At 59.4% G+C, this 25,775-nt stretch overlaps 2 protein-coding genes and 2 non-coding genes across 7 annotated transcripts; all 4 read left to right on the top strand.

The window, feature by feature from the left end:
* The first annotated feature begins 450 nt into the window (after positions 1–450).
* On the top strand, positions 451–17,282 carry KANSL2 (KAT8 regulatory NSL complex subunit 2). 4 transcript variants are annotated; one of them, XM_059871812.1, is made up of 10 exons: positions 451–502; positions 1,464–1,721; positions 4,799–4,977; positions 6,767–6,881; positions 7,368–7,531; positions 8,894–9,060; positions 10,034–10,130; positions 13,857–14,110; positions 15,855–16,040; positions 16,861–17,282. In XM_059871812.1, the coding sequence occupies exons 2-10, from the start codon at positions 1,471–1,473 to the stop codon at positions 16,975–16,977; spliced, it is 1,530 nt and encodes a 509-aa protein (XP_059727795.1). In that variant the 5' UTR covers positions 451–502; positions 1,464–1,470; the 3' UTR covers positions 16,978–17,282. The 4 variants fall into 4 exon arrangements, with proteins under 4 accessions (XP_059727795.1, XP_059727797.1, XP_059727794.1 ...); XM_059871814.1 differs by lacking the exon at positions 451–502 and adding an exon at positions 867–1,373 and having other exon boundaries at positions 16,882–17,282; XM_059871811.1 differs by lacking the exon at positions 451–502 and adding an exon at positions 867–1,373.
* Positions 10,195–10,322, top strand: LOC132340862 (small nucleolar RNA SNORA2/SNORA34 family). Its single transcript, XR_009490021.1, has one exon. It is a non-coding gene; the product is annotated as a small nucleolar RNA SNORA2/SNORA34 family (small nucleolar RNA).
* LOC132340863 (small nucleolar RNA SNORA2/SNORA34 family) lies at positions 16,675–16,802 on the top strand. The gene has a single exon (XR_009490022.1). It is a non-coding gene; the product is annotated as a small nucleolar RNA SNORA2/SNORA34 family (small nucleolar RNA).
* A 376-nt stretch (positions 17,283–17,658) lies between the features above and the next one.
* On the top strand, positions 17,659–25,682 carry NCKAP5L (NCK associated protein 5 like). Its single transcript, XM_059871909.1, is given in 14 exon segments — positions 17,659–17,770; positions 20,607–20,648; positions 20,750–20,856; positions 21,112–21,180; positions 21,288–21,326; positions 21,409–21,528; positions 21,616–21,729; positions 22,156–22,713; positions 22,715–23,889; positions 23,963–24,116; positions 24,183–24,261; positions 24,345–24,629; positions 24,757–24,896; positions 25,237–25,682. Coding segments are annotated over 14 exon segments (3,213 nt in total). The 5' UTR covers positions 17,659–17,676; the 3' UTR covers positions 25,474–25,682.
* The last annotated feature ends 93 nt before the right edge of the window (positions 25,683–25,775 follow it).

Below are 25,775 nucleotides of genomic sequence, written 5' to 3'. Positions count from 1 at the left end.
CTGACCCGAAGCCAAAACACACGCCCGTCCCCGCTTCGCTCCTCCTCGCCCTCATCGGTTTTGGGGCCGGTGCCCTGTCCCGGGACCTCCGTTCCCCCCGGGTCCTGGCCCGGGATCACCGCCCGGTGTCCTGTCCTGGGACCACCCTCCGCCCCGGGTCCTGTCCCGGGAACCCTGCCCCCGTGTCCTGGCTCGGGACCCCCTCTCCCCGGGTCCTGTCCTGGGACCCCCCTCCCCCCCGGGTACTGGCTCGGGATCCCCCCCGGTGTCCTGTCCCGGGACCCCCGCCCCGCTCCCGCCGCACCCACGTGTCGCGTTCCCGCCGCGCCGCCCCCACGTGACCCTAGGAAGGCGTGGTCACTCTCTGCGTGAGTGACTGCGAGTGGAGCCAATCAAGCGCGAGAACGCCCCCGTGCTCGCCGCTGATTGGCGGGCGGACGAGCCAGTGAGGAGGCGGGGCGGGCGCACGGCGCGGCAGCGCGGAGGCCGCGGCGGCAGAGAGGTAAGATGGCGGCGGCGCCTCCTGCTCACAATGGGGCCCGATGTGCCCCTCAGCGCGGCCCCTGAGTTCTTCTCCTGGGCTCCTGTGTCCTGCACCGTCCCGAGGGCGGGTTTTCTCTCGCTCTCCGCTCCGGTAGCGCTTCCTGGGCGCCCCTTAGGGGTGCCCCTCACGCCCGCCGCCCGCGGACAAAATGGCGGCGCCTGGGCGGTGGGAGCGCGCATGCGCGGGAGCGCGGCGGCAGAGCACGTGCGCGGGCGGGAGAGCGCCGGGACGGACCGGGACGGGCACTGGGAGAGAGGCTGGGATGGACCGGGATCAGTCAGGATGGGCACCGGGAGAGAGGCTGGGATGGGCCGGGGTAGATCAGTATGGGCACCGGGAGAGAGGCGGGCATAGATCAGGATGTGCACTGGGAGAGAGGCTGGGATATACAGGGATAGAGGCAGGGATAGGTGAGGACAAGCACCGGGAGAGAGGCTGGGATGGACCGGGATAGAGACCGGGATAAATCAGGATAGGCACCAGGATAAACCCGGGGATAGACCGGGATGCACACTGCGGGACACCGGTACAGAGGCGGGAATATCCCGGAATGAGCACCAGAAGAGACCGGGATAGAGCGTGGCTGAGGCAGGATGGGCAGCGGGGATGCCCCGGTATGGAGGTGTGCACGGACACAGGCAGCGGGGCAGGACGAGTCACCGGGACACATCGGGATAGAGGCAGCGATGGGCACTGGGAGCACCGAGGAGATGCTCTGGGGGTGCACTGGGAGAAGAGGGTCCCCCCCAGATTCCTGCAGGGCTAAAAGCTCCCTCGAGCATTGTTGGGAGTTACCTCCGTAGGAGCAGCCTCATCTTCTGCTGAAGGGGTCAGACTTCGCTTCAAATTTTTTCCCGCTGCTACTTTTCGTTGTATCAGCGTTTTATTCCACTCCCCTTGCTCTGCATCCCCCCTGCAGCGTCGGCATGAACAGGATCCGCATTCACGTGTTGCCGACTAGCCGGGGCCGCTTGACTCCGGTGCCGCGGCCTCAGGAGCCCCTGGCCTGCTCCTTCACCCCCCGGCCCTGCTCCCAGCCCCGCCTGGAAGGGCAGGAATTCTGCATCAAGCACATCCTTGAGGACAGGAATGCTCCCTTCAAGCAGTGCAGCTACGTGTCCACAAAGAACGGGAAGCGTTGTCCCAATGCTGCTCCCAAACCTGAGAAGAAGGATGGGTGAGTGGCTTTTCCTCCCGGTTTTCCAGTTCCAAACTCTATGGAATTAAAACAGGCAGGGGGAGGTTTTTCTCTTTGTCTTCCCTGTTGAAGGAGTGGCTGGAGTTGTCAGGGGAGGTTTAGATTGGGTTTTGGGAAAAGGTTTTTCCCCCAGTTGAGCACTTGAGCAGCTCCTCAGGGCAGTGGTCACATTCACATCCCTGCCAGAGTGTTTGCATAATGCACCCAGGAGCATGGTGGGATTTTGGGATGTCCTGTTTAAGGCCAGGAGTTGGATGGACTTGGTGATCCTTGTGGGACCCTTTCAGGATTCTTCTCTTTCAGCTGCTGCATTTGGATTACCTCTGAGAAGCACTTCCCTTTTTCCAAAATGTTTTTAAGCTGGAGAAAGACTCGATGGAGTTATTTGGGGACTGTGGCCTGTGCCCTGACCCAGCAGAAGGTGGCTGCAGTGCTCCAGGCCCTGCACTGCGTGTGCAATCCCTCCCTCATCCCAGCACATCCTGTGCCAGGGGATAATCCCCAGAGCAGCCACTCAGATCCCTCTGGAGCTTTGGCCTGGTTGTGCTGCTGCTTCCCTTAGGCCTTTAAAATGCTCGAGGGGTGGAACAGTTATGGATGACAGAGCACAGATTCCTGACAGGAGCGTTGCTTCCAGGATTTACTGGGATGTGGAGAGTGGTTGCTTCCACCCTGGTCCCTGTGCCATAAAATGTGGGGAAGGCAGAGTCCAGTGAGAACGTTTGGAAGCAGAAGAGCTGAAAAACTCACCCACCTCACTGGCTTTAACTGAAAGGTCTTTTTGCTCTCTGCTGCTGGTGCCAGAGGTGATGTTCCCACAGTGGTGGGTGGGCTCTCAGCATTCCCAGGCTGGACCTGCAGGCAGCTCCCTGTGAGGGATTCCAGGTGCCAGGGCTTGTTCCCTGCCCTGCTTGGGTGAAGCCCTGCATCCAGAGCTCAGGAAGCTTTTCCTGAGCCCCAGCTCAGGAAAAACACGGAGCAGTTGGAGTGAGTCCAGAGATGAGCAGAGGGATGGAGCAGCTCTCCTAGAAGGAAAGGCTGAGAGAATTGGGATTGTTCTGGAGAAGAGAAGCTCAGAGGTGACCTAATTGTGGCCTTAAAGTGCCTGAAGGAGCTGCAGGAAAGATGAAGAGACTTTACAAGGGGTGGAGTGCCAGGACAAGAGGGAGTGGCTTCCCACTGCCAGAGGGCAGGGTTAGGTGGGATATTTGGAACAAATTTCTCCCTGTGAGGCTGGGGAGGCCCTGGAATGGATTTCCCAGAGAAGCTGTGGCTGCTCCTGGATCCCTGGAAGTGTCCAGGGCCGGGTTGTACAGGGCTCAGAGCCACCTGGGATAGAGGAAGGCGTTCCTGCTCATGGCAGGCGTGAAACTGGATGATCTTTGCATTCCTTCCCAATCCAAAGCATCCTGTGATTCTGTGAAAATGCAGGAATGTGGAAGGTTTGGTTATTCCAATAGTTTGGGAGCTGTTCTAGGCTTGATGGCTGCTCCTTTGGAATGGCTGTGCTCATTTAAATGCCTTTAGAGGCCTCTTAAAAAGAGGATTTCCCCCACCCCCATTTTCTCTGGAATGAGGAAAACACGAAGATTTTAATCCCCAGATTATTGTGGCATCGTGCATTTAAACCAACCCAGCTCAGAGCCTCAGGAGTGCATTGAGGCAAAAGCAGAGCAGCAGGATCCATGGGAGCTGCTGCTGTGAGGTGTCCCCTCGGTGTTTGGGTGCCCTGAGGTTGCTGAGCTCTGCTGTTGGAGGCAAACCTTCTTATCGATTGCTGTGCCTGATTTTGTGCAAAAGTAGAATGCAATATGGAGTTTGTTTACCCAAAGTGATGGAGTTTTGTTTCCTTGGCCGGTCACATCCAGGGGTGTGTGTGTGTGTGTGTATGTGTCACGATAGTCACGAGTTTCAGAATGTTGTGTGCAGGGTTGAGTGCTTGGCAGATTCAGTTTAGATGTAATGTAATATAATATAAAATATTATAGTATAGAATATTATAGTATGCTATATGTAGTATACACTATCTATATATATAAATAGTATACTCTATGTAGTATAACCCTATATATAATATATATAGCATAATTATAGTATAATATATACTATATATAGTATATTATATATATAGTATACTGTATATAGTATAACCCTATCTATATAATATATAGTATAATTATAGTATAATATATAGTGTATATATAGTATATATAGTACTGTATATACTAGATAGAATATATATAGTATAGAATATTGTAGTATATGTGTATATATAATATATAGTGTATAGCATAATATAGTATATAGTAAAATATAGTAGATAGCATATACTATAATATAATAGTATAGTATAATAAAGTAATTAATTAGCCTTCTGATATCAATGGAGTCCTCATCATTCCTCCTTCGTTTAGATGTAATGTAATATAGTATGGAATATTATAGCATACTCTATATATAGTATATACTCTATATAGAGTATGCTATATACAGTATAACCCTATATATATAATATGTATAGTATATGTAGTGTATATATAGTATATACTCTATATATAGTATGCTATACACAGTATAACCCTATATATATAATATATATAGTATAAGTATAGTATATGTAGTGTATATATAGTACTATATATAGAATATATGTACTATAGAATATTTAGTATATGTGTGCATATATACATTATATATATAGTGTATATATGGTATATAATACAGAATATTATATAATAATAATATATATAGTATAATTAGCACATTGTATATTATACTATAATATACACAATACTATAATATTCTAGTTTAGTATAATAAAGTAATTAATTAGCCTTCTGATATCCATGGAGTCCTCCTCATCATTCCTCTTCCATCATTCCCCATCATTCCTCCTCCTCAGCACAGCTGTAGTGTTTGGTGATGGAGGAGGGATTCCAGCAGCAGGAGCTGGGAGAGCAATCAGGGTCAGGCTGAGGAGGGGGGGGCTCAGATCAGCTTTTTGTTTCTTCCTACCCAAATTCCTGCACAGTGCTGAGCCCTGGTTTGTCCCACAGCACCTCGTTCTGCGCGGAGCACGCCCGGCGCAACGCGCTGGCGCTGCAGGCTCAGGTGAAGAAATCCAACCCCGGGCCCGTGGGTGAGACCCTGCTGTGCCAGCTGAGCTCCTATGCCCGGGCAGAGCTGGGCAGCCAGAGCGCCGAGAGCAGCCGCAGCGAGGCCAGCCGCATCCTGGGTGAGCACCCAACCCCTTGCCTTGAGGTTTTAGCCTCTGCTTTTTTCAAATCCTGTGGGGGTACCTGCTGTTGGTTTTTCTGGGTCTGCATTGAAGGCACTTAAACCAGTAATTCATGTTTGGACTCAAGTGTTTCTTATTTCTTATCAGTAAAACAGTCTCACTGCTGTGAGTTCTGCAGCAAGGCACAAAATGGCCAACAATCTCTTGGTACAAGGTCTTTTAAGACTAAATTATCCAATTAAGAACTGACACTCAGATTATTTTCCCTTTTAACCCAATAACTGATCCCAAAGAGCCCCCAGTGGAGACTTTTCTGCCCAATTACAAAGTGCCACCCAAACCCATGGAGAAGAAGGAAGAAGAAGCCCAGGATGACCCCCTGTGCCCTCCATCTTGCATACTGAAAATCCCAAAACCTCAATTTCTCCCAAAGTGACCTACACTGCTCTCTATAATCTATTTCACACTTTTGTGGATTCTAATCTGGCTTGGAGTCTGGGAAGCTTTCTCCAAGAGTGAGGGTCAAAGTCAGGGCACCCCAGAGCACACAGAGAAATATTCCCAGTGCCCTGGGTTTCCACAAAATCCTTTACTGCATTAGTGCATAACTCTAAACTCCATGTAAAGTGTTAGCTACTGTCTTCACTTTTTGGTCAGACAGAACAATTCCTCTGGTGTTGGAATAAATCATGCAGGACTCCATTTTCTTCATGGTGGAAAAGGCTGAGTTTATTAAAAACCACACACTTTTATAGACAGCTACAATACAGGTGAACTCAATTGGTCCTCCATCAGTTTCCCTCACACCACTGGCTAATTAGACGCACCACCCTTCTTGCACCTCTTACAAGTAATTTACATATTCAAAACACCAGCTGCAAAGATTGTTCTAATTCTTTCTCTGAGCTTTCCCAAAATTTTCTAGGGCAATGCCTGGGAAAGTTTTTCTGACTCTTTCTATGACCAGACTTTCAGCAGCCACACTCTGGGCCTGAAATCCAGGGACACCCTACAGCCTCAGACCCTGAAAAGTATAAAAAAAAAAAGTGAATTGAGGGGAAGCAAACTGAGGGAATATGACTTTGTTACCTGAAGGTAATGAAGGTAATGAATGACTTCATTACCTGAAGGTAATTGTAGAATTAACCCCTGATAAATAAATGGACCAAACTAATAACTGTCTGAAAAACTCGGCCATCATCCATCTTGGGTGTAGCCTCTGGGAGGCTTTTCACTGCCCACATTTTACCTGTTGAAGGCCTTTGATAAATACCCACTTTATTCTCTTAACCTTATCTAGCCTCTGATCTAGGCAGCAACTCCTAAGGCAGTGCCAAACTGCTCTGTTCCTGTGGGGGAGAGCCAGAAATATCCCTTCTTCAGTCCAGTGGGAAAAAGACCCCATGGTCTGGGAGTAAAAGCTGAGGTTTGGTAAAGCCTGGTGTGTCTCATGCTGCCAGACCTAGATCCTGCAGGTTTAGCATGGAATAATACCACTGGAATTTCCTAGTTCCTGGGAGGGCTGAAGCATCATTCCCAGTGTGTTCTGGAATTCTCTAGTTCCTGGGAGGGCTGAAGCATCATTCCCAGTGTGTTCTGGTTGTTCCAGACTGGGAGGTTTCGTGTCATTTCCTGCTCCATGTCCCTCACTCAGAGTTTTGGGGTGGAGAATTCCCTCTTGGCATGAGGCAGAGCTGCTCAGCTCCAAGGGGCCGAGCTCCAGGGTGTCCCTGGCCACCCTAGGATGTGGGACAGTGTTCTGTGACTCTGCTGCTGTGTCTTGCAGATGAGGACAGCTGGAGTGACTGTGAGCAGGACCCTGTCACCGTGGAGCAGACGTGGCGTGGGGACCCTGACAGTGAAGCTGACAGCATTGACAGCGACCAGGAGGATCCCCTCAAGTAGGTTGCGGGAGTAGTTAAATTTATATTTTGGGGGGGCTTAGCCTGGAACCCAAACTCTTCAGAAAAAACCCATGGGATCCCCAGACCCTTCAGGGATAAACCCTGAGGGACCCCCACACCCTTTGGGGGCTTATCCCTGGGGCACCCCCAGACTCTTCAGCAGAAAAAACCCACAAGATCCCCACACTCTTCAGGGATCAACACCAAGGGGCCCCCACACCCTTTGGGGGCTTATCCCTGGGGCACCCCCAGACTCTTCAGCAGAAAAAACTCACAAATCCCCAGACCCTTCAGGGATGAGCCTCGAGGGACCCTCACACCCTTTGGGGGTTCATCTCTGAGGGACCCCCAGACTCTTAAGCAGAAAAAACTCACAGGATTCCCAGACCCTTCAGGAATCAACCCTGATGGGTCCCCACACCCTTGGGGGGGATCAGTCTCCAGGGTCCCCCCAAACAGGCCCTGTTTCCCTGGGTTTTCCAGGCATGCTGGGGTGTACACGGCCGAGGAGGTGGCTCTGATCATGAGGGAGAAGCTGATCCGCCTCCAGTCCCTCTACATCGACCAGTTCAAGCGGCTCCAGCACCTCCTGAAGGAGAAGAAACGCCGGTTCCTGCACAGCAGGAAGGGAGAGCACGAGGCCATTGGTGAGCCCAGACCTCCTGCCTGAGGGTGGGCACAGAAATCTGCTAAGAAAGGAGGGTTTGGGCCTTTCTAGAGGCTGATTTCAGAGCAGGGTAAGGGGAGGGTTCCACACTCAGTGTTTTGTTGAGGGGTTGGAGTGTGTCTGGAGATGGGGAAGTGGTTGGAGCACAAGGAGAAGGGTCTGGAGAGCTGGGGAGGGGCTGAGCCTGGAGAAAAGGGAGCTCAGGTGGGACCGTCTCACTCTGTAACTCCCTGACAGGAGGGTGCAGCCAGGTGGGGGTCAGGATCTGCTCCCGTGGAACATTGAGACAAGAGGAAATGGCCTCAAACTGTGCCAGGGGAGCTTTGGGGTGGGCATCAAGAGGATGGAAAAGGTGGTCAGGCATTGAACCTGCCCAGGGAAGTGTTCAGTGAACAACTGGACATTGCACTCAGTGCTCTGGTCTGGTTGGCAGGATGGGGATCAGTCACAGGTTGGACTCTGATCCTGGAGAGCTCTTCCAGCCTGAGTGATTCTATGATTCTGTGCTGGTCCTGTGCCCAGAGATCCCTATCACTGCAGTTCCAAAGCTTGTGCATTTCTTTGCTCTTCAGAGCTTGCAGCATTGGCAGGAAATGAGCTATAATGTTAATTCTGAGACAAAAGTGCTTATTTTGTACTGGGATTTCCTGTTTTTTCCTTTTACGAACAAAAAATTTTCATCCATAAGGCCCTTGGTGTGTGGACAGGAGTTGGTTCCAGTAACACCAGTGCTGCTGTACTGGCATATTCCTCCTTAGCAGCTTTCCCTCTGCCTCTGCTGGCATTCTCTCTGTGCAGAACATGCTCTTGAAAGAAGGAATTCCCAGTTCAACAGAGGCAAAACCGAGTTGTGTAACTGATCCCAAGTATTGCAGAGCAAAGGACTCTTTTTTCCAGCATCATCCTTTAATAGCTCATCCTGGAAAACGCCATAATTGAGCTGAGGCTCAAGTAAAAATAACCAGGAGTTTGGTACATACCAATTTTGCAGAACTCTTTTTAGCAAACGAGGCAGAGAAGAGCAGATCCTGAGCGTTGCCCTGTAATTACACCAGGAATGCTGGCGGGAATCTTCCAGAACTCAGGACACAGGAGCGACCTGGAATTCGACAAGTTTCTATTCTGCTGCTGAAATCACAATGCACAGGAGTGGCTTGAATTATTTTTAAAGGAGGTTTTAAAAATACTCTGTGGGTTCCTGGTGTTTGAGGAGAGGTCAGGATAAATTTTGGGATGGAACCTGCACCGCCAGGCGTCACCCAAAGCTGCGCTTCTGCTTGGATGGAGCCCTCAAAGCCCAAAAAACCCAGGCAGATTCCTGACTCTTCCTTTATTCCTGCAGGGAGCAGCCTCCTGACAGGGCCAGAGGGGCTGATGGCCAAGGAGAGGGAGAACCTGAAGAGGCTCAAGTGCCTGCGGCGCTACCGGCAGCGCTACGGGGTGGAGGCTCTGCTGCACCGGCAGCTCCGCGAGCGCAGGGTCCTGGCCACCGACGGCGCGGCCCAGCAGGTCCGTGGGGACATCCTGGAGGGGTCTCTCCTCTCCTGTCTTTCTGGGAGTGACCCCAGGCCCTGGCAGATTGCCCCATGTAACACCCTTCCTGCAAGGCTGCTGCCCTGCTGGGTTTGGAGAAGCTCCTGGGGTTGTTGTAGGAGCTCTTGGGTTTGGAGAAGCTCCTGGGGTTGTTGAGGTTTGTGGGAGCTTCTGGATCTGTGGTAGCTCCTGTTTTCTGCAAGAGCTCTCAGGTCTGTGGGAGCTGCTGTCCTTCTTGCAAGGACAGCCCTAGCTGCCACCCTCCTGGGTTTGGAGAAGCTGCTGGGGTTAGTTAAAGTTTGTGGGAGCTTCTGGATCTGTGGTAGCTCCTGTGTCTGCAAGAGCTCTCAGGTCTGTGGGAGCTCTTGGTGTCCACACCTTGAATGCTGGGGTCAGTTTTGGGCTCCTTGCAGCAACAAAGACATTAAAGGTCAAGTCCAGAGAAGAGAATGGAGCTGGGAAAGGCAACTGGAGCACAAGAAAGGTCTGGAGAAAAGGTCTCATCCTGAGGAGATGAGGGAGCTGGGGGGGCTCATCATGGAGAAAAGAGGGCTCAGGGTATTTGGAGGCTTGAGGATTTCTGTGAGCTCTTGGGTCTGTGGGAGCTCCTGGGTCTGAGTGAGTCCATTCCAGTGCCTAAAAGAGGCTTAATAAAAAAAGGGAGAGAGAGTTTTAAATAGACAGTGGCAGGACAAGATGAAATGGTTTTAAACTAAGAGATGAGAGTTTTAGATGGGATATTGGGGACAAATTCCTCTCGGTGAGGGTGAGGAGGCCCTGGAATGGATTTCCTGGAGCAGCTCTGGCTGCCCCATCCCTGGAAGTGCTCAAGGCCAGGTCAGATGTGGCTTAGAGCAGCATGGGACAGTGGAAGGTGTCCTTGCCTCTGGGAACAGGAGCTTAAGGAGCTTTAAGGTCTCTCCCAACCCAAACCATTCCATGATTTCAGGCTCACACCACCCGCTCCAGCCAGCGCTGCTTGGCCTTTGTCGATGATGTCCGGTGCTCCAACCCGTCCCTGCCGCTGACCCGGCACTGCCTCACACGTATCCTTTGGTCCCACCCTCTCCCTGAGTGTTTGCCCCCTGGCTGTGCCTCCTTTCTCCCTCCCTGGCCCTGAATCAAGGCCCTCGGTTTGCAGTAGCCGTTGGTTTCAAGCAGGAGCCCAGAGGAAATGTCTCCCTGTCTGTTGGTGCTCCCATCCCATGGAACAGCCAATTCGTGTGGGAGCAACAAAGGGCAGGGCTGGGCTGGTCCCAGGGGTGCTCCTGCCGTGGTCTCCTGGGTCCAGAGCATCCAAACACGGTGGGCATTTCACTTGGAAACAGAGAACCCAGGCAGGCCTGAGCTGGAGGCATCTGCATGGATCCCCTCCAGGGATGGGGATTCCACCACCTCCTTGAGCAGCTCTTCCAATGTCTGACCACCCTTTCCATGGAAGAAATTCTTCCTGATGAATTCAGAAATTCCTCCTGATGAATTCAGAAATTCCTCCTGATGAATTCAGAAATTGCTCAACCTCCCCTGACAAAGCTCGAGGCTCTTCTCTCTTGTCCTGTCCCTTGTTCCTCAGGAGCAGAGCCTACCCCCCACCTGAGGACACACACACCAGAGCATGCCCTTGGGGATTTTTGGGAAGATGTGGAGGGGTAATTCGAGCCTCTTTGGAGCTGCTGTGGCCCAGCTCAGTCTCTGTGACCTTTCAGAAGGTTCTCATGTGTGTGTGAACAGCCTTGAGCTGTTCCACTTCCCAAATCGGCCTCAGCTATTGGAGAGCTGGCTCTGAAAGTTCCCCTGGGATCCCCCAGCTCAGGGATGTCCCCCAATATGGGATCAAGGATCCCCCAGCTCAGGGATGATCCCAATATGGGATCAAGGATCCCCCAGCTCAGAGATGATCCCAATATGGGATCAAGGATCCCCCAGCTCAGGGATGACTCCCAGTATGGCATCAAGGATCCCCCAGGTCAGGGATCACCCCCAAAATGGGATCAAGGATTCCCTAGCTCAGAGATGACCCTTAATATGGGATCAAGGATCCCCCAGCTCAGGGATGACCCCAAAATATGGGATCACTGATCCCCCAGCTCAGGGATGACCCCCAATATGGGGTCCATGACCCCAGCATTGGTCTGGGTGCATCTGCTCCATCTATTCTTGTGGGAGTGGATGGATGTGTCCAGGTTTGGGTCAGGCTGGAGCTGCAGGAGGAGCTGTGGGGTGAGTCAGGACAAATTCTGGCACTGAGTCCCAGGGCTGGGTGAGGAGGAGCCTCTGGATCTGTGGGAGATCTCGGATTTGTGGGAGGTGCTGGATTTGTGTGAGCTCCTGGGGTTACCAGAGTTCCTGGGTCTGTGGGAACTCTGGGTTTGTGGGAGCTCCTGAGTCTGCAGGAGCTTGTGAGTTTGTGGGAGCTCTTGGGCCTTGAGGAGCTCTCTAATTTCTCAGGAAATTCTGGATTTTTGAGAGACCTTGTTTTTTTTTTTTTCCCTGGAGTTCTCCTACTCCCCCAGCCCTGCACAGGGAGCAGGAGCTGGAAGCTGCCTTTGTTTCTCTCTAACCACCACAGACCTCAAAATAAAGCCAGGAGAAATCCCATAAAACAGCCAGAGAAGCTGCTGTTGGCAGCTGGTGTTCCCGGGAGGGAGGGAAGAGCTGGGTCTGGTGGGAGCTCTCAGCTGACTCTCAGTGACACAAACAAGCTTTTCCTCGGGCAGCCGATAACATCTGATAACATCTGTGGCTTTTCTGGAGCTTCTCGGGCTCTGTTTGCTTCCAGGAGCTGGATTGTTTGTGACAGGGCACTAAAGGGATGGGGGAAGGCTGGGAGGTTCCAGATGGAGCCTGGGATTTTTGTCCTCTTGGCAATCTGTGCTTTTGGCTACCAGTAAAGTCAGTGCTGGAGCTGGGAGTTGCTCCAGGAGATGAAAATCTGCTTTCCCCACCCCATGCTCCCTCACCACATCTTCCCTTGGGTGTCCCAGGTCCTTCTCTCTTGGGCTGGGCTCTGACTTTGCTGCCAGCCCAGATTCTGGCTCCCCACGGCCTGCCAGAAGTGGATTCCTGAGAAATCCTTGGAGTAGGGAGGAGAGGAAGGAGGGGTGAATCTCAAACCTAGACAGCTTAAGAATCTGCCTTAAAGTTGGTGTCTTTTCCCAGTTTTATGTGGGTTTGGGGGGTTTTTCCCCTTCCCACACTGGTGTGTGTGAGGAAATTGCAGTTGGGATGATCCTGGTTGGAAGGGGATGGAAGAGGAGAAAGGTGGGAGGAAGAGGAGGAAGGGGTTGGAGGAAAAGGATGGGGATCAGAAGAGGAGAAAGGGATGGAAGGAAAGGAAGGGATGGAAGAAAAGGTTGGAAGAAGTGAAAGAAGGTTGAAAAAGAGGAAGGGGTGGGAAGAAGAGAAAGATTGAAAGAGGAGGAGAAGGAGGAGTGGAGTCAGAAGAGGATGGAGTTGGAAGAGGAGGATGGGATCAGAATAGGGCTTGGAAGAAGAGGATGGGTGTGGGAAGAGGAGGAAAGGGTTGGAAAGTGATGGGTTCAGAGCAGGCTGGGCTTTGATCTTTAGCTCCTTTGCCTCTGGATCGCTCTGCAAGTGTGATGCAATAGAAGCAGAGTTTCTGTTTGGGATGAAAGGCAGGAAATCCCATTTACACCTCTGGCAAGAACAGGTTTTCCACTGGGAAGGAAAATGCAGTGGGAAGATAGAAATACCATAACTAAAATCCTGGCTGTGGAAAAGGCATTGTGTGTGCTGGGATCTCCCTGCCTGTGGGGCTGGAGCTGATCATTTTCCATGGATGTCTGCAAACAAAAGTTAATCCTGTGCCTTTGTGACATCCAGCTGAGAATCTGAGTGGTTTCCAGGGATCCAGCCACATCTCCCAGCCCCCACGGCGGGGGCTGTGGCTGTTGTCCCAGTTTTCCATCATGGAAATTATGTCACCCACATCCCTGGGCAGTTGGGGTGCAGCTCTGTCCTCTGGATTCCTGATCTGGGAGAAATGGGAGTGGGTTTAACACCATTTGTGGGGAAATTGGGAGCATTTCTCAGCACTTATCCCTCTGGATTCCCCAATATAAGATCAAGGATCCCCCAGCTCAGGGATGACCCCCAAGTATGGGATCAAGGATCCCCCAGTTTGGGGATGACCGCCAATATGGGATCAAGGATCCCCCAGCTCAGGGATGATCCCCCGTATGGGATCAAGGATCCCTCAGCTCAGGGATGACCCCCAATATGGCATCAAGGATCCCCCAGCTCAGGGATGATCCCCAGTATGGGATCAAGGATCCCCCAGTTTGGGGATGACTGCCAATATGGGATCATTATTCCCCAGCTCAGGGATGACCCCCAAGTATGGGATCAAGGATCCCCCAGCTCAGGGATGATCCCCAATATGGCATCAAGGATCCCCCAGCTCAGGGATGATCCCCAGTATGGGATCAAGGATCCCCCAGTTTGGGGATGACTGCCAATATGGGATCATTATTCCCCAGCTCAGGGATGACCCCCAAGTATGGGATCGAGGATCCCCCAGCTTGGGGATGACCCCCAAGTATGGAACGAAGGATCCCCCAGTTCGGGGATCACCCCCAGTATGGGATCCAGGATCCCCCAGCTCAGGGATGACCCCCAATATGGGATCCAGGATCCCCCAGCTCAGGGATGACCCCCAATATGGGATCCAGGATTCCCCAGCTCAGGGATGACCCCCAATATTGCAGTCTCTGGCTGTACCTCTGCTGCTTTCCTTGACCTCCTCTTCCCAGATATCTGCCAGGATACAAACCAGACACTTTTCAAGCCGTGCCAAGGCTCTGAGGAAGTTCCCTGCAACAAACCCGTGCCCGTGAGCCTGTCTGAGGAGCCCTGCTGCCCCCTGCACCTCCGGCTGCCCCCCCAGATGTACATCCCAGAGCAGGTCCTGGCTGTGCCCCAGGAGCTGGGGGCAGCCCCCACGGATCTGTACCTGAGCGCGGCCGAGCTGCAGCCCACGGAGAGTTTGCCCCTGGAATTCAGCGATGTAAGTGGCAAAGCTGCCCCTCTGCCCTCACCTGAGAGCCCACCTGGCATGCTGCACCCAGCTCTAGGGTTCTCAGCACAGGAGGAGCTGCTGGAGTGAGGTCAAGGGCTGGAACAGCTCCCCAGCCTGGAGAGGAGAAGGATCCAGGGACACTTTAGAGCCCCTTCCAGTGCCTGCAGAGAGCTGGAGAGGGATTTGGGACAAAGGATGGAGTGCCAGGACAAGGGGGAATGGTTTCCAGTGCCAGAGGCAGGCTTAGATGGGATATTGGGAAGGAATTCCTGTGAGGGTGAGGAGGCCCTGGCAGAGGTGCCCAGAGAAGCCCCTGGATCCGTGGAAGTGTCCAAGACCAGGTTGGACAGGGCTTGGAGCCACCTGGGATAGTGGAAGGTGTGCCTGTCCATGTCCCTGTCCATGGATGGTCTTTACATTCTAAATGCATCCTGGGAGTCTGAAAATACAGGAATGTGGAGGGTTTGGGAGCTATTCCAGAGTTAGTGGCTGCTCCTTTGGAATGGCTGTGCTCTTTCAGAGCAGGGGCCTCTTAAAAAGAGGAATTTTTCCCCCCACCCCCATTTTCTCTGGCGTGAGGAAAACATGAAGATTTTAATCCCCAGATTATTGTGGCATCGTGCATTTAAACCAGCTCAGAGCCTCAGGAGTGCATTGAGGCAAAAGCAGAGCAGCAGGATCCATGGGAGCTGCTGCTGTGAGGTGTCCCCTCGGTGTTTGGGTGCTCAAACTGAGGTTGCTGAGGAGGCAAACCTTGGATCTCCTTTGGAGTTTGGCAGTGGAGGAGGGATTCCACCAGCAGGGTCAGGCTGGGGGAGGGCTCAGATCAGATCCCAGCCCCTTTCTGTGCAAACCGGAGGTGGATTTTTTGGGTTAGAAAGGAAAACCACGATGGTTTTTCCTCATCGTGTCCTTTGAGAGGGTTCTGAGCTCCCTCTGGAGCGCTGCAGATTCATGGAAGCTGCTGGGGGCATCTGTGTTGTGTCTCACGTTGTGCCAGGCTGGGGAGGTGCCACTCGTGAGTCACGGGAATGTCACCCTCGTGTCAAACCCCTCTGGAGCCAAAACAAATCCCAGCCTCTCCTGAATCCCAGCCTCTCCCCTTGTCAGGGAGGGCAGATGGAGCAGTGCTCAGAGCCTGTCCATCCCCATCTGTGCTGTCAGGGCAAACAGAGGAGGTGTGACATCCTAGGAGAGGGTGGGGATGTTCCAGGTGTCCCCTGGAGTGTGTGTGACGTCCTGAAGAGTAGGGATGGCTCTGGGGGTCCCCTGGAGTGTGTGTGACATCCTGAATTGCTCTGGGGGTCCCCTGGAGTGTGTGTGACATCCTGAATTGCTCTGGGGGTCCCCAGGAATATGTGTGACACCCTGGAATGTGGGACTGCTCTGGGGGTCCCCAGAAGGGTGTGATTGGACCCTGTCAAAGCCATTCCAGGTGCTGGAGGACACTTTGGGGACAATACATCACACTGGGTTCCAGGTGCTGTGTCCCACACCTTGTCCTCAGCAGTGCCAGCTGGGATCATGGCATTCCAGGAGGAGGAGGAGGAGGAGGAGGAGGAGGAGGAGGAGGAGGAAGGGATTCCTGGGGTGTGTTCCTGGCTGGGGGGGCCCCCCTGGCATGGTTCCCACTCCTCCTCCTCCTCCTCCCTGCCTTTCTCCTCCCTTTCCTGCTGCTTCAGAGCCTCCTCAGCCCCCTCCTGATGATCCACTCTGCTGTTTTCCCTGCCAGGACCTGGACGTGGTGGGTGATGGGATGCAGTGCCCCCCATCCCCTCTGCTCTTTGACCCTTCTGTGACCCTCGATCCGTCCCTGAGGGACATGGCCGAGGCTCCCATCGACATCCTGGCACTGGAGGAGCCAGACAGGGGCAGCTCCTCCACCCCTCTCATCCCTCCAGCCGAGGGGCCTGCCCAGGTACGGCCAGGTGGGATTGATCCCCCCCCAGGGTGGGTTTTTCTTCCTCCCACCAGGCCTGGGGGCTCCTCTCCCTCACAGCAGCTCCAGAGCCTGGGTGTGCCCATGGTCTGGATGGCATTAGGGGTGCCTGGGTGCTTTTGGCAGCCCCCAAGGTGGCTTTGTGGGTGGCTCAGTGCCACCCTTGTCCTGGAGACGTCTGGGATGCTGGGGATGTCTGGCCTGCTGTTGGAACCTCTTAATCCCAGCCGGGGGTTTTTAGGGAGTTGTTTCCCAGCCCAGGGGTTCTCCTTTCTTCCTTGGGAGTCTTAATTTTCACTGGGATGACTGAAATTTGTTCCAGTCATCCTGGCTGCAGCTTGGGGCTTTTTGGGGTGTCCCTACAGGGACAGGTGATGTCACCCACTGTCCTGGCATGATTCCTGGGGTGAAAGCCAAGTTTTGGGGTGGGGGAGCCACAGCCCAGGGGTTCTCCTTTCTTCCTTGGAGTCTTAATTTTCACTGGGACGACTGAAATTTGTTCCTCTCATCCTGTCTGGAGCCTGGAGCTTTTTTGGGATGTCCCCACAGGGACAGGTGATGTCACCCACTCTCCTGTCATGGCTCCAAGTTTTGGGGTGGGGGGGCCACAGCCCAGGCTCTGACTGAAGACCCCCAGTTTGCTGTAGCTGTTGGTTTCAAGCAGGAGCCCAAAGGAAAAATCTCCCGGTCTGTTGGTGCTCCCACCCTGTGGAGTGACCAATTCGTGTGGGAGTGACACTGCCCCACGCTGTGTCCCAGCACGGCCAACACCCCATCCCGTGTCCCTGTGCTGTCCCAGCAGAGTCACCTCCCGTTCCAGCCCCGGGAGGAGCAGCATCCCCAGGGAACGGCCTCGTCCAGCCCGGCGCGGGGAGCGGCGGCCAACGGGAGCCTGGAGCCGGGGGCCGTGGGCTGAGCCCGGCAGCACCGGGGTCCCCACACCCGGGGGCCTCTCGCCGTGGGACCTGGGGGTCTGGAGAGCTGCTCCAGTGCCAGGATGAGCTGCAGCTCCAGCTCTGCTGATTCCTGCAGCCACAGAAACCCCGGGATGGGGCTCCAGAGCCTCCCATCCTCCGTGTAGCCACAGAAGGCTGGGGAGGGAAATCACGGAATTCTGGGGTCTCTGCCACGCCCTGGGGGGGGATGTGGCCCTGTCGTGTTTTGGGGGGACAGAAGTTCTGTCCTGCGGGTCCCCCCACAATAAAGTGATGGAGGTGGGTGCTCAGTGTCCCTGTGTGGTGTGGATGAGCCCGGGATTGGGGGGTGCCTTGGGGGGCTGGGTGTCCCCGGGGAGGGGGGGGGACCCTGCTGCTGCTACCGGGGGCGGGGGCGGGGGAGGTCTCTGAGGTCACCCTTGATTTCGGCTCGGCTGCCGTGGCGGGGGCACGCGCTCGGGGGGGGGCTCCGTGGGGTGCGGGGCGGGCCGGTGCCATCCCGGGGCAGCCGCCATCGGGGGCTCGGTACCGATTCCCGCCGGGAGGAAGGAGGGGCGAGGGTACCGGCTCCGTTTCGGGCGGTTCCGGGGATCATGGGAAGGGGGGATTCGGGGCGGGGGATGCCCGGGGCGCGGATTGGTGGCGGTGGGGGCGCAGGGCGGGGCCGGCCCGGTGGAGCCATGACGTCACCGCCGCCGCCGGTCCCGCCCCGGTCCCGGTCCCAGCCCCGGCCATGCCGTCCCGGCCCCGGCCCTGGCCCCGCCGTAGCCCCCGGTGAGTCCGGTCGCTCCGCGGCGGGGGGACCGGGGGGGTCGGGCCGCTCCTCGGGGGCACCGGAGGCAGGGGGGCATCCGTGACCTCCGGGCACCGGATCGTGCCGCGGGAGGGTGGGGGTTGAGCCCGGGGGAGCGGCGGGGGTGGCCTGCTCGGTGGTGTTCCGCATGTCCCCGGTGCATCCTGGGGTGTCCCCGCTGTCCCCAGAGCATCCCGCCTGTCTCTGAGGTGTCCCCACTGCGTCCTGGCTGTCCCTGGGGTGTCCCCATTGCATCCTGACTGTCCCTGAGGTGTCCCCAGTGTCCCCATTGCACCCCGGCTGTTCCTGGGGTGTCCCCAGTGTCCCCATTGCACTCCGGCTGTCCCTGAGGTGTCCCCAGTGTCCCCATTGCACTCCGGCTGTCCCTGAGGTGTCCCCAGTGTCGTCACTGCATCCTGACTGTCCCTGGGGTGTCCCCAGTGTCCCCAGTGCATCCCGACTGTCCCTGAGGTGTCCCCAGTGTCGTCACTGCATCCTGACTGTCCCTGAGGTGTCCCCAGTGTCCCCAGTGCATCCTGACTGTCCCTGGGGTGCCTCCAGTGTCCCCACTGCATCCCGGCTGTCCCTGAGCTGTCCCCCGTGTCCCCAGTGCATCCCGGCTGTCCCTGGGGTGTCCCTCACTGTCTTTCATCCTACCCGCCTGTCCCCAGTGTCCCCAATACACCCCAGCTGTCCCCTGCGTGTGTCTCTGTTGTCCCCACCACATCCTGACTGTTCCATCCAGTGTCCCCACCGCATCCGTGGCTGTCCCTGCGTGTCCCTGGCGTGTCCCAGCTGTCCTCGATGTGTCTCTGCACCCCGAGGCCATTTCTCTAGCACATCCCACTTGTCCCCGGTGTATCCCGGCTGTCCCCGGGGTGTCCTTGCTATCCCTAGTGCATCCTGGCTGTCCCTGGACTGTCCCCAGCGTGTCCTGGCTGCCCCCCAGAACAGCTCAGTGAGGGTGGGGACACTCGGGGCTGTCACCCCATGTCCCTGGACTGTCCCCAGCGTGTCCTGGCTGCCCCCCAGAACAGCTCAGTGAGGGTGGGGACACTCGGGGCTGTCACCCCATCTCCCTGGGCTCGGCATGGGGACCCTGGTGTGGGGCCGGCCAGGGCCAGCCCGTCACAGGTCACAGCCACGCTGGCACGTCCTGGGCTGCGGTTTGGGCACGTGCCGTGTCCCCACGCCGTGTCCCCACGGGGCAGCGGGGACAGAGTCACTGGGGGGTGCTGGGGAGGGGACACGGGCTCCGGGTGGCCCTGCCTGTGCCGGAGCCGTGTCCCCCTCCCCACAGGGACCCTGGCGCTGCCCCCGCGGGGCCCCGCGCTGGGGGAGGGGATGGCCTCGCTGTCCATCTGTCGGGGCCCCCCCGGCTGTACCCGCCGGGGGCTTGGGGGGGCCGCGGGCTGCTCTTCCCCTCCAGACAGAGCCTCACTTCCCTCCGTGACGCAGCCGGAGCCGCCGGCCCCGGGGCCGCTTCCTGCTCGGGGGGCAGGCGAGGGGCCCACGGGCACCTTAGGGACAATGGGGACCACAGGGACCCGCGTGGGTTCGCCCCACGGGCTGCAGGGGACGGGGACAGCACGTGCGAGGTCAGGCCGTGCCCCCCAGACCTTCCCCTTGTCCCTCCATCACCCCCAGACCCTCTTGTTGTCCCCTGCATCCCCCCCAAACCCTCCTCTTGTCCCCTCCGGTCTCCCTCGTCCTGCCGAGCCCCCCACACCCCTCCCCGCCGCGGTGCCGTGGGGTCCGGGTGAACCGGGGACGCGCGGCCCCGTGTGAACCCCAAAACCCCGAACCTCACCCTCGAGGGGTGGGGGTGGAGGCCACGGCCGGGGCTCCCGGCTCGGCTCCGCGCCCGCAGCCCCGGGGGGCTCCCCGAGGGGTCCCGGGGCTCCGGGCTGTCCCTCCAGAGGGTGCGGGATGCCCAGTGGGGATCCCTCCGTGCTCTGCCCCGTCCCCCCGGCGGTGCCCGGTGCTGCGGGGGGATTCCCGGTGCTTCCCCTCCCGGGATGATTCCCGGTGTGCCGGTGCCGTCGCTCCCGGGGGCCTCAGCTCCGGTTCCCCGGGGCTGGCGCTGGCGGAGCCGCGCACCGGGGGAGGCGGCGGCTCCATCGCGGCTCCTCCCCGGCCGCGGCGGGAAGGCGGAGCCGCCGCCGCCGCCTCCCAACAATAGCGCGGCCGGGCCGGGCCGGGATGGAAACGCCGCCGTCGCCGGGACCGGCCCCAGGGCCGCTCTGAGCCGCGACTGGCGGCGCCACCGGGAGCCCCGGGCGTGAGTACGGGCCGGGGCCGGGGCTCGGCGGAGGGACGCAGTGGCACCGGCGGCGGGGAAAGCCCGGGGTGGAGCGGGGGGTGTACGGCCCTGGGGGGGGGGGGCCCGTCTGAACGCCGGGGGTCCTGTGCACCGGGGCTGCGCCTCCCGGTGCTCCGGGGCCGGGGTCAGCCCCGCGGGTGCTGCGTATCCCGGTAGCCCTGAGGTGCTGCACATCCCGGTGCCCCGGGGCTTGTGCCGATTCCGGTCCCGGTGGTTGCTGCACATCCTCGTGACCCCGTGCCGGTGGCGGTCCCGGTCCTTGGGGCACAGCGGTGCCCCGGGGCTGATGCCGGTCCCGGTCTCAGTGGCGCTGCACATCCCGGTGCCCCAGGGCTGGTCCTGGTCCCGGGCGTGCTGTGCATCCCGGGGCCGATCAGCTTCCCCCGTAGCACCGGGAAGGAGGGGGGCAGCAGGAGGGGTCCCTGCGGGAGGGAGGGGTCAGGACTCGACCCTGGAGGCTCCATCCTCCTCCTCAGCCCAGTTCTCCCTGGCAGGTGACACCGCACAGGTTCGGGGCTGGGGACAACAGGAGCCAGGTAAGAGAGGGCCGGGCTGTGCAGGGCCTGGAGGTCCCTCAGGCCAGGTGCCACCGTCCGGGGGCCAGCAGGGAGCCCGTGGTGATTCATGTCCCCCGCAGCAGCGATGTCGGAGAGCGTGGCCGAGGCGCCGGGAGCCGGGAGCCCCGTGGCGCTGGGAGAGGCGGGCACCAGCCATGAGCTGCTGCAGCGCCTGCGGGAGCTGGAGGTAGGCAGGGATGGCACCACCAGGACATGGCACCACTGGGCAGCCGTGGTCACAGTGCAGGCAGTGCCAAGAGCCAGCTGTGGCCGGTGCCACGGAGCCTGGACACCGTGGTGATGGGTTGCACTTCCCAGTTTTTCATGGCCCTCCTGGGGCAGCCCCATCCTGCTGTGTGTGGCACCAGGAGACAGAGGGTCTGCTCGGTGCCACGGGGATGTCCCCTGAGCTGTGCCCTGAGCTGTCCTTGCTCTGTTCCAGGCAGAGAACTCAGCCCTGGCCCAGGCCAATGAGAACCAGCGGGAGACGTATGAGCGCTGCCTGGATGAGGTACTGGAGAGCTCCCACCCACGGAGGGCACCTGTGCCCACCTGTGTGCTGGGCAGGAGGCTGTGTGTGCCCTGTGCCCCAGCCCAGACCTCCCTTCTCCTCCCCAGGTTGCCAACCACGTGGTGCAGGCACTGCTCAACCAAAAGGTGGGTGTCGGGAGGGTGTCAGGGGGCTGGGAGGATGCTGAGGGGTCTCAGGGTCCTGGCTGACCCCCCACACCCCGGCCAGGACCTGCGTGAGGAGTGCATCAAGCTGAAGAAACGCGTCTTCGAGCTGGAGAGGCAGAACCAGGTGCTGAGTGACCTGTTCCAGCAGAAGCTGCAGCTCTCCACTGGGTCCCTCCCTCAGGTGTGCCTGGGGCTGCATTGGGGCTGGGGGGACTGGCATGGGGCAGAGCCCCCCCAAAGCTTAACCCAGCACCTCTCTGCTCTCCAGCTGCCGCTGCACCCAGTGCCAATGCCCCCGGATGTCCCAGTGACCCCCCCGCCAGGCTCTGCTGAGCAAGAGCCCCCCCCGTTGCTCCCTGGCCTCTGTCTGTCCCTGCCTGAGGTGGGTACCAGTGTTCCCAACCCCTTCCTGTCCCAGTGTCCCCCTCTGGGCAGTCACCCCCTTCCCCACTGTCTTTTCCCAGTGTGTGGTGTCACCAGGCCTGTGACACGTGGCTTCCCAGGCCCACAGTGTCCTGTCCTGTCTTATCCCCCTCCCTGGATCTGTGGTGTCCCCATCCATGTGCCTATGGCACTTTCCACAGGGTCCCTGTGGTGTCACCTCTCCAGGTCCATGGTGTCCATCTCCCCAAGCCCCTCCATCTGTGGTGCCTCTGGCTCCAAAGCCCATTGCCCCAGATGTCCCTGTCCCCATTATGACCCCATCCCAAAGCCTCTTGTGTCCTTCTCTGTGTTTCCAGTGTCCCCCTCTGGTACCAGGGGGCTCAGGGCCAGGTGCTCACAGGGTGATGGAACCCTGTCCCCATAGGTGCTTCCACCAGTGCCATCGGGCAGCCCTGGGCTCAGCCCCGGTGCCCCACCCCTGGATGCCCTGTCCCCATTCTTCAAAAAGAAAGCCCAAATCCTGGAGGTGCTGCGCAAGCTGGAGGAGACAGACCCTCTGTTGGGACCCCCCCCCGCCTCCCCCGGCTCCCCCGAGCCCTGCGCAGCCCTGGCTTGGCCCCCCTGCCCGCTGCGGGGGCCGGGGGCTGCGGGGGGCTGGCGGGGCACCGAGGGAAGCCCCTGCTCCTCTCCCGAGGAAGGGGGGCCGCCGCGGGGGGCTCTGCTCAGCGCCTTGGCTGAACGGCTGCTGCGAGGTGAGGGGGGGGGCTGCTGCCGGCGCAACGGGGAAGCCCCCGGGGGCCCCCCCCGGCAGCGGCGCGGGGAGCACCCCGCTTTCCTGGGACTCTACACTCCGGGTGAGGAGAGCCCCGAAGGGGGCTTCAACCCACTCTCACCTGGCGGGGTCCCCAACCCCCTGCCCTCCCCCACCAAGGTGCTCAAACTGCCGCCCCCCCCCCGCGGGGCTGCGCCTCAGCCCCCAGCTAGCCCACCCCTCCAAGATCCCCTGTCGCGGTGCCCACCCCGAGGCCTCACCGGTGCTCAGCCGCCGCCCATCCCCCGATGCCGCCCCAGAGCTCGGCTCCACCGAGCCCCAGGCCTTCCCCCACCCCCGCACCTTCGAGGCGGTCGAGCAGCCCCCCGTGCCCCCGGCACCCGCGGCTGGCGAGGAGCGGGCGGCCGCTTCCCCCCCCAGCTCTCGCCGTGGCACGGGGGGCTCGGCCCCCTGCCGCCGCCCTGGCAAGAAGCCCCCCGAGCCGGGCTACCTTCCCTTCAAGGAGCGCCTGGCAGCCCTGGGCAAGCTGCGGGGGGCTGAGGGCCGTGAACCGCCCGGCCCGGGGCGGCCCGAACGGGGCCATGGGGCCGAGCTACGCCCCCCGGCCCGGGGGGGTTTGGGGGGCAGCCTGAAGCACCCCGAGCCAGCGCACGGCACGGAGCCCCTGGCCCGCTGCTACTCCTCCGGCTCCATGGGCGACCCCGGCAAGGCGGGGGGCAAGGGCCGCCCCGGCACCGGCCGGACCCCCTCCCGGACCCCCCCCACGCCCCCCGCCAAAACCTCCCGCAGCCCCCACGGCAGCCCCACCAAGCTGCCCACCAAGGCGGGCAAAGCCGGAGCACCGCGGGGCGAGGAGCCCGCGGGCGCCAAGGCGGGCGGGGGTCCCCACAAAACCCCTGCGGACCCCGCGGAGCCCACGGGGCCGGCGCCGAACGCCGCGGGGCACTCGGCCATCGAGGAGAAGGTGATGAAGGGCATCGAGGAGAACGTGCTGCGGCTGCAGGGGCAGGAGCGGGCGCCGGGCGCCGAGGCCAAGGGCAAGGCAGCCGGGCTGGCGAGCTGGTTCGGGCTGCGGCGCAGCAAGCTGCCCGCGCTGAGCCGGAGAGGGGACGGCGGGCGCGGTCGCGAGTGGGCTGGGACCCCCGCACCCCTTCGCCGAGAGGTCAAGCTGGCCGCCCGCAAGCTGGAAGCCGAGAGTCTCAACATCTCGAAACTGATGGAGAAGGCGGAGGATCTGCGGAAGGCGCTGCGGGAGGAGCACGCGTTCCTGCAGGGACTGGCGCTGGAGAAGGGGCGTCCCCGTGGGCCACCGCGAGGTCCCGGTCCCCTCCCTGTCATGTACCAGGAGGTGACGGCCGAGACCTTCATGCAGCAGCTGCTGGACAGGTGAGCTCCCACCTGGGTCCCCTCGGGGTGGGGGTGAGGGTGGGGTGTCCCCCTGACCGCTACCTCCCGCCAGGGTGGACGGGAAGGACGTCCCCTACGAGACCCGCCTGGAGCACAAGCGGGAGCTTTGTGACATCCGGAGGGTCCCCCCCGACGCCAAAGAACCCCGGCTCTGCCGCCCGCCCCGCAACGGCATCGTGGGACACCTGCGGGAGCCCTCGGACAAGGTGAGGACCCCGCAGGCCTCCGCTCCGGGGGGACCCTGCAGCCCTTCAGCCTCTGCATCCCCGCAGGTGCCCGACGTGGGGCTCCGGGATGAGCTGCCGTCCGACGAGAGCCTGTCCGAGTCGGGGACCGGGCAGCATTTCGCCGGTGAGGGAGCGATGGGGAGCTTCGGGCGGAGAGGGGGCACCACAGTGGGCTCCCCGGCACTGATCCCTCCCCTTGTGCCGCAGCCTGCGGGTCTCTGACGCGGACACTGGACAGCGGGATCGGGACCTTCCCGCCCCCCGACTACGGGGGGGTCCCCGCCAAGAGCACCCCCAAACCGCGGGGCCGCCCCGAGCCGCTGCCCGGGGCCGTGCCGGCCGCCGTCACCAAAGTGCCGCGCAAGGCCCGGACGCTGGAGCGGGAGGTGCCCAGCGCCGAGGAGCTGCTGGTACCGGGAAAACACCGGAGCGCTCCGGGCTGCCGCCTCCCGGCCCCCCCCAGCTCACACGGGCACCGCGCCGCACCCCAAGGTGGGTGTCCCCCCCACACTGTGCCGGGTGTGCGCCCACCTTCGTTAAGGTGCAGGGGGGGCTCACGGGGGGAAGATGGGGGGCGTGGGGGCCCCGCAGGTCAGCGCTGTCCCCGTTGTTCCCGCAGACACCGGGGATGACGCCAGGAAGCCGCGGCGTGTCCAGCAGAGCAAGAACTGGACCTTCCCCAACGCCAAAGCCTGTGGTGCTGCTGACCCCTTCGTGTGCCCCCCCGGGGGGCTGGAGGGGCTGCATCGGCCTGTGCAGGTAAGGGTAGGTTATGGGACCCTGGAGTACCCCAAAACCTTGGGGTGGGGTCCCCAAAACTCCAGAGTAAGGGCACTGAAACTCTGGGGCTGGACCCCAAAACCTCGGCAGAGGGACCCCAGACCCTCCTGCCCATGCCATGGGGATGAAGCCACGGGGAGAGGAGGTGGGGGGAACACTCCCCAGAGTTCTGTGATCATTTGCCACATGTGGCCCGCAGTGGGGGAGGATTTAAAGTGGCCCTGGGGGGGGTACAGAGGTCCCCCAGCACGGGGGAGTGATAGATGTGGTAGTCTGCCACAGGCAGCCCCCCCTGCCCACGCTGTCTCTCCCTCCCCAGGCCCCCGTGTGCAGCCCCGCGGGGCATCGAGGGGCATCCCCGGAGGCTCCCCCACCTCTGCCCCCCGCCCTGAGCACTAGCAGCAGCCGGACCCCCAGCGCCTCAGACGTGGGGGACGAAGGCAGCACGGAGGCACGGTCCCGGGACGGGGGGCACGGCCCCGCCGGGCTGGAACATTCCGAGTCCCTCAGCGATTCGCTCTACGACAGCCTCTCCTCCTGCGGCAGCCAGGGCTGAGCCGCCCCGGCCCCGCTCCCGCGTCTTCCAGCCCGTCCCCGCTGCTCCCCGCTCCTGCTCTGAGGGTGCTGCCCGGGCTGGGAGTGTCCGGTGTCTGTCGCTCCCTCTCCCGGCTCTCTCCGATGGTGCTATGACCCTGTACAGCCCCCGCCGATGGGTTTTTAACTCAATAAAGCCACCCCCCCACCCCAGCCCGGGTTATTTATACACGTGGTGGTGGTGCAGCCGTTGTGTCCCCGTGCTCCAGGGAGGGACAGAGGCGTGGGAGGATGGACAGACGGACACGGGGGATGGAAAGAGGG

Source organism: Haemorhous mexicanus, chromosome 33 (genome assembly GCF_027477595.1).
Source record: "Haemorhous mexicanus isolate bHaeMex1 chromosome 33, bHaeMex1.pri, whole genome shotgun sequence".
NCBI classification, from domain to species: domain Eukaryota; kingdom Metazoa; phylum Chordata; class Aves; order Passeriformes; family Fringillidae; genus Haemorhous; species Haemorhous mexicanus.
The sequence above is the reverse complement of the archived record's forward strand: the minus strand, read 5'-3'. Positions and strand labels throughout refer to the sequence as shown.

Coding starts and splice junctions, on each gene's coding strand:
- KANSL2 (XM_059871812.1), top strand. CDS start 1,471: ATGAACAGGATCCGCATTCACGTGTTGCCGACTAGCCGGGGCCGCTTG. Junction 1,722..4,798: donor AAACCTGAGAAGAAGGATGG/GTGAGTGGCTTT, acceptor TTTGTCCCACAG/CACCTCGTTCTGCGCGGAGC. Junction 6,882..7,367: donor GACCAGGAGGATCCCCTCAA/GTAGGTTGCGGG, acceptor TGGGTTTTCCAG/GCATGCTGGGGTGTACACGG.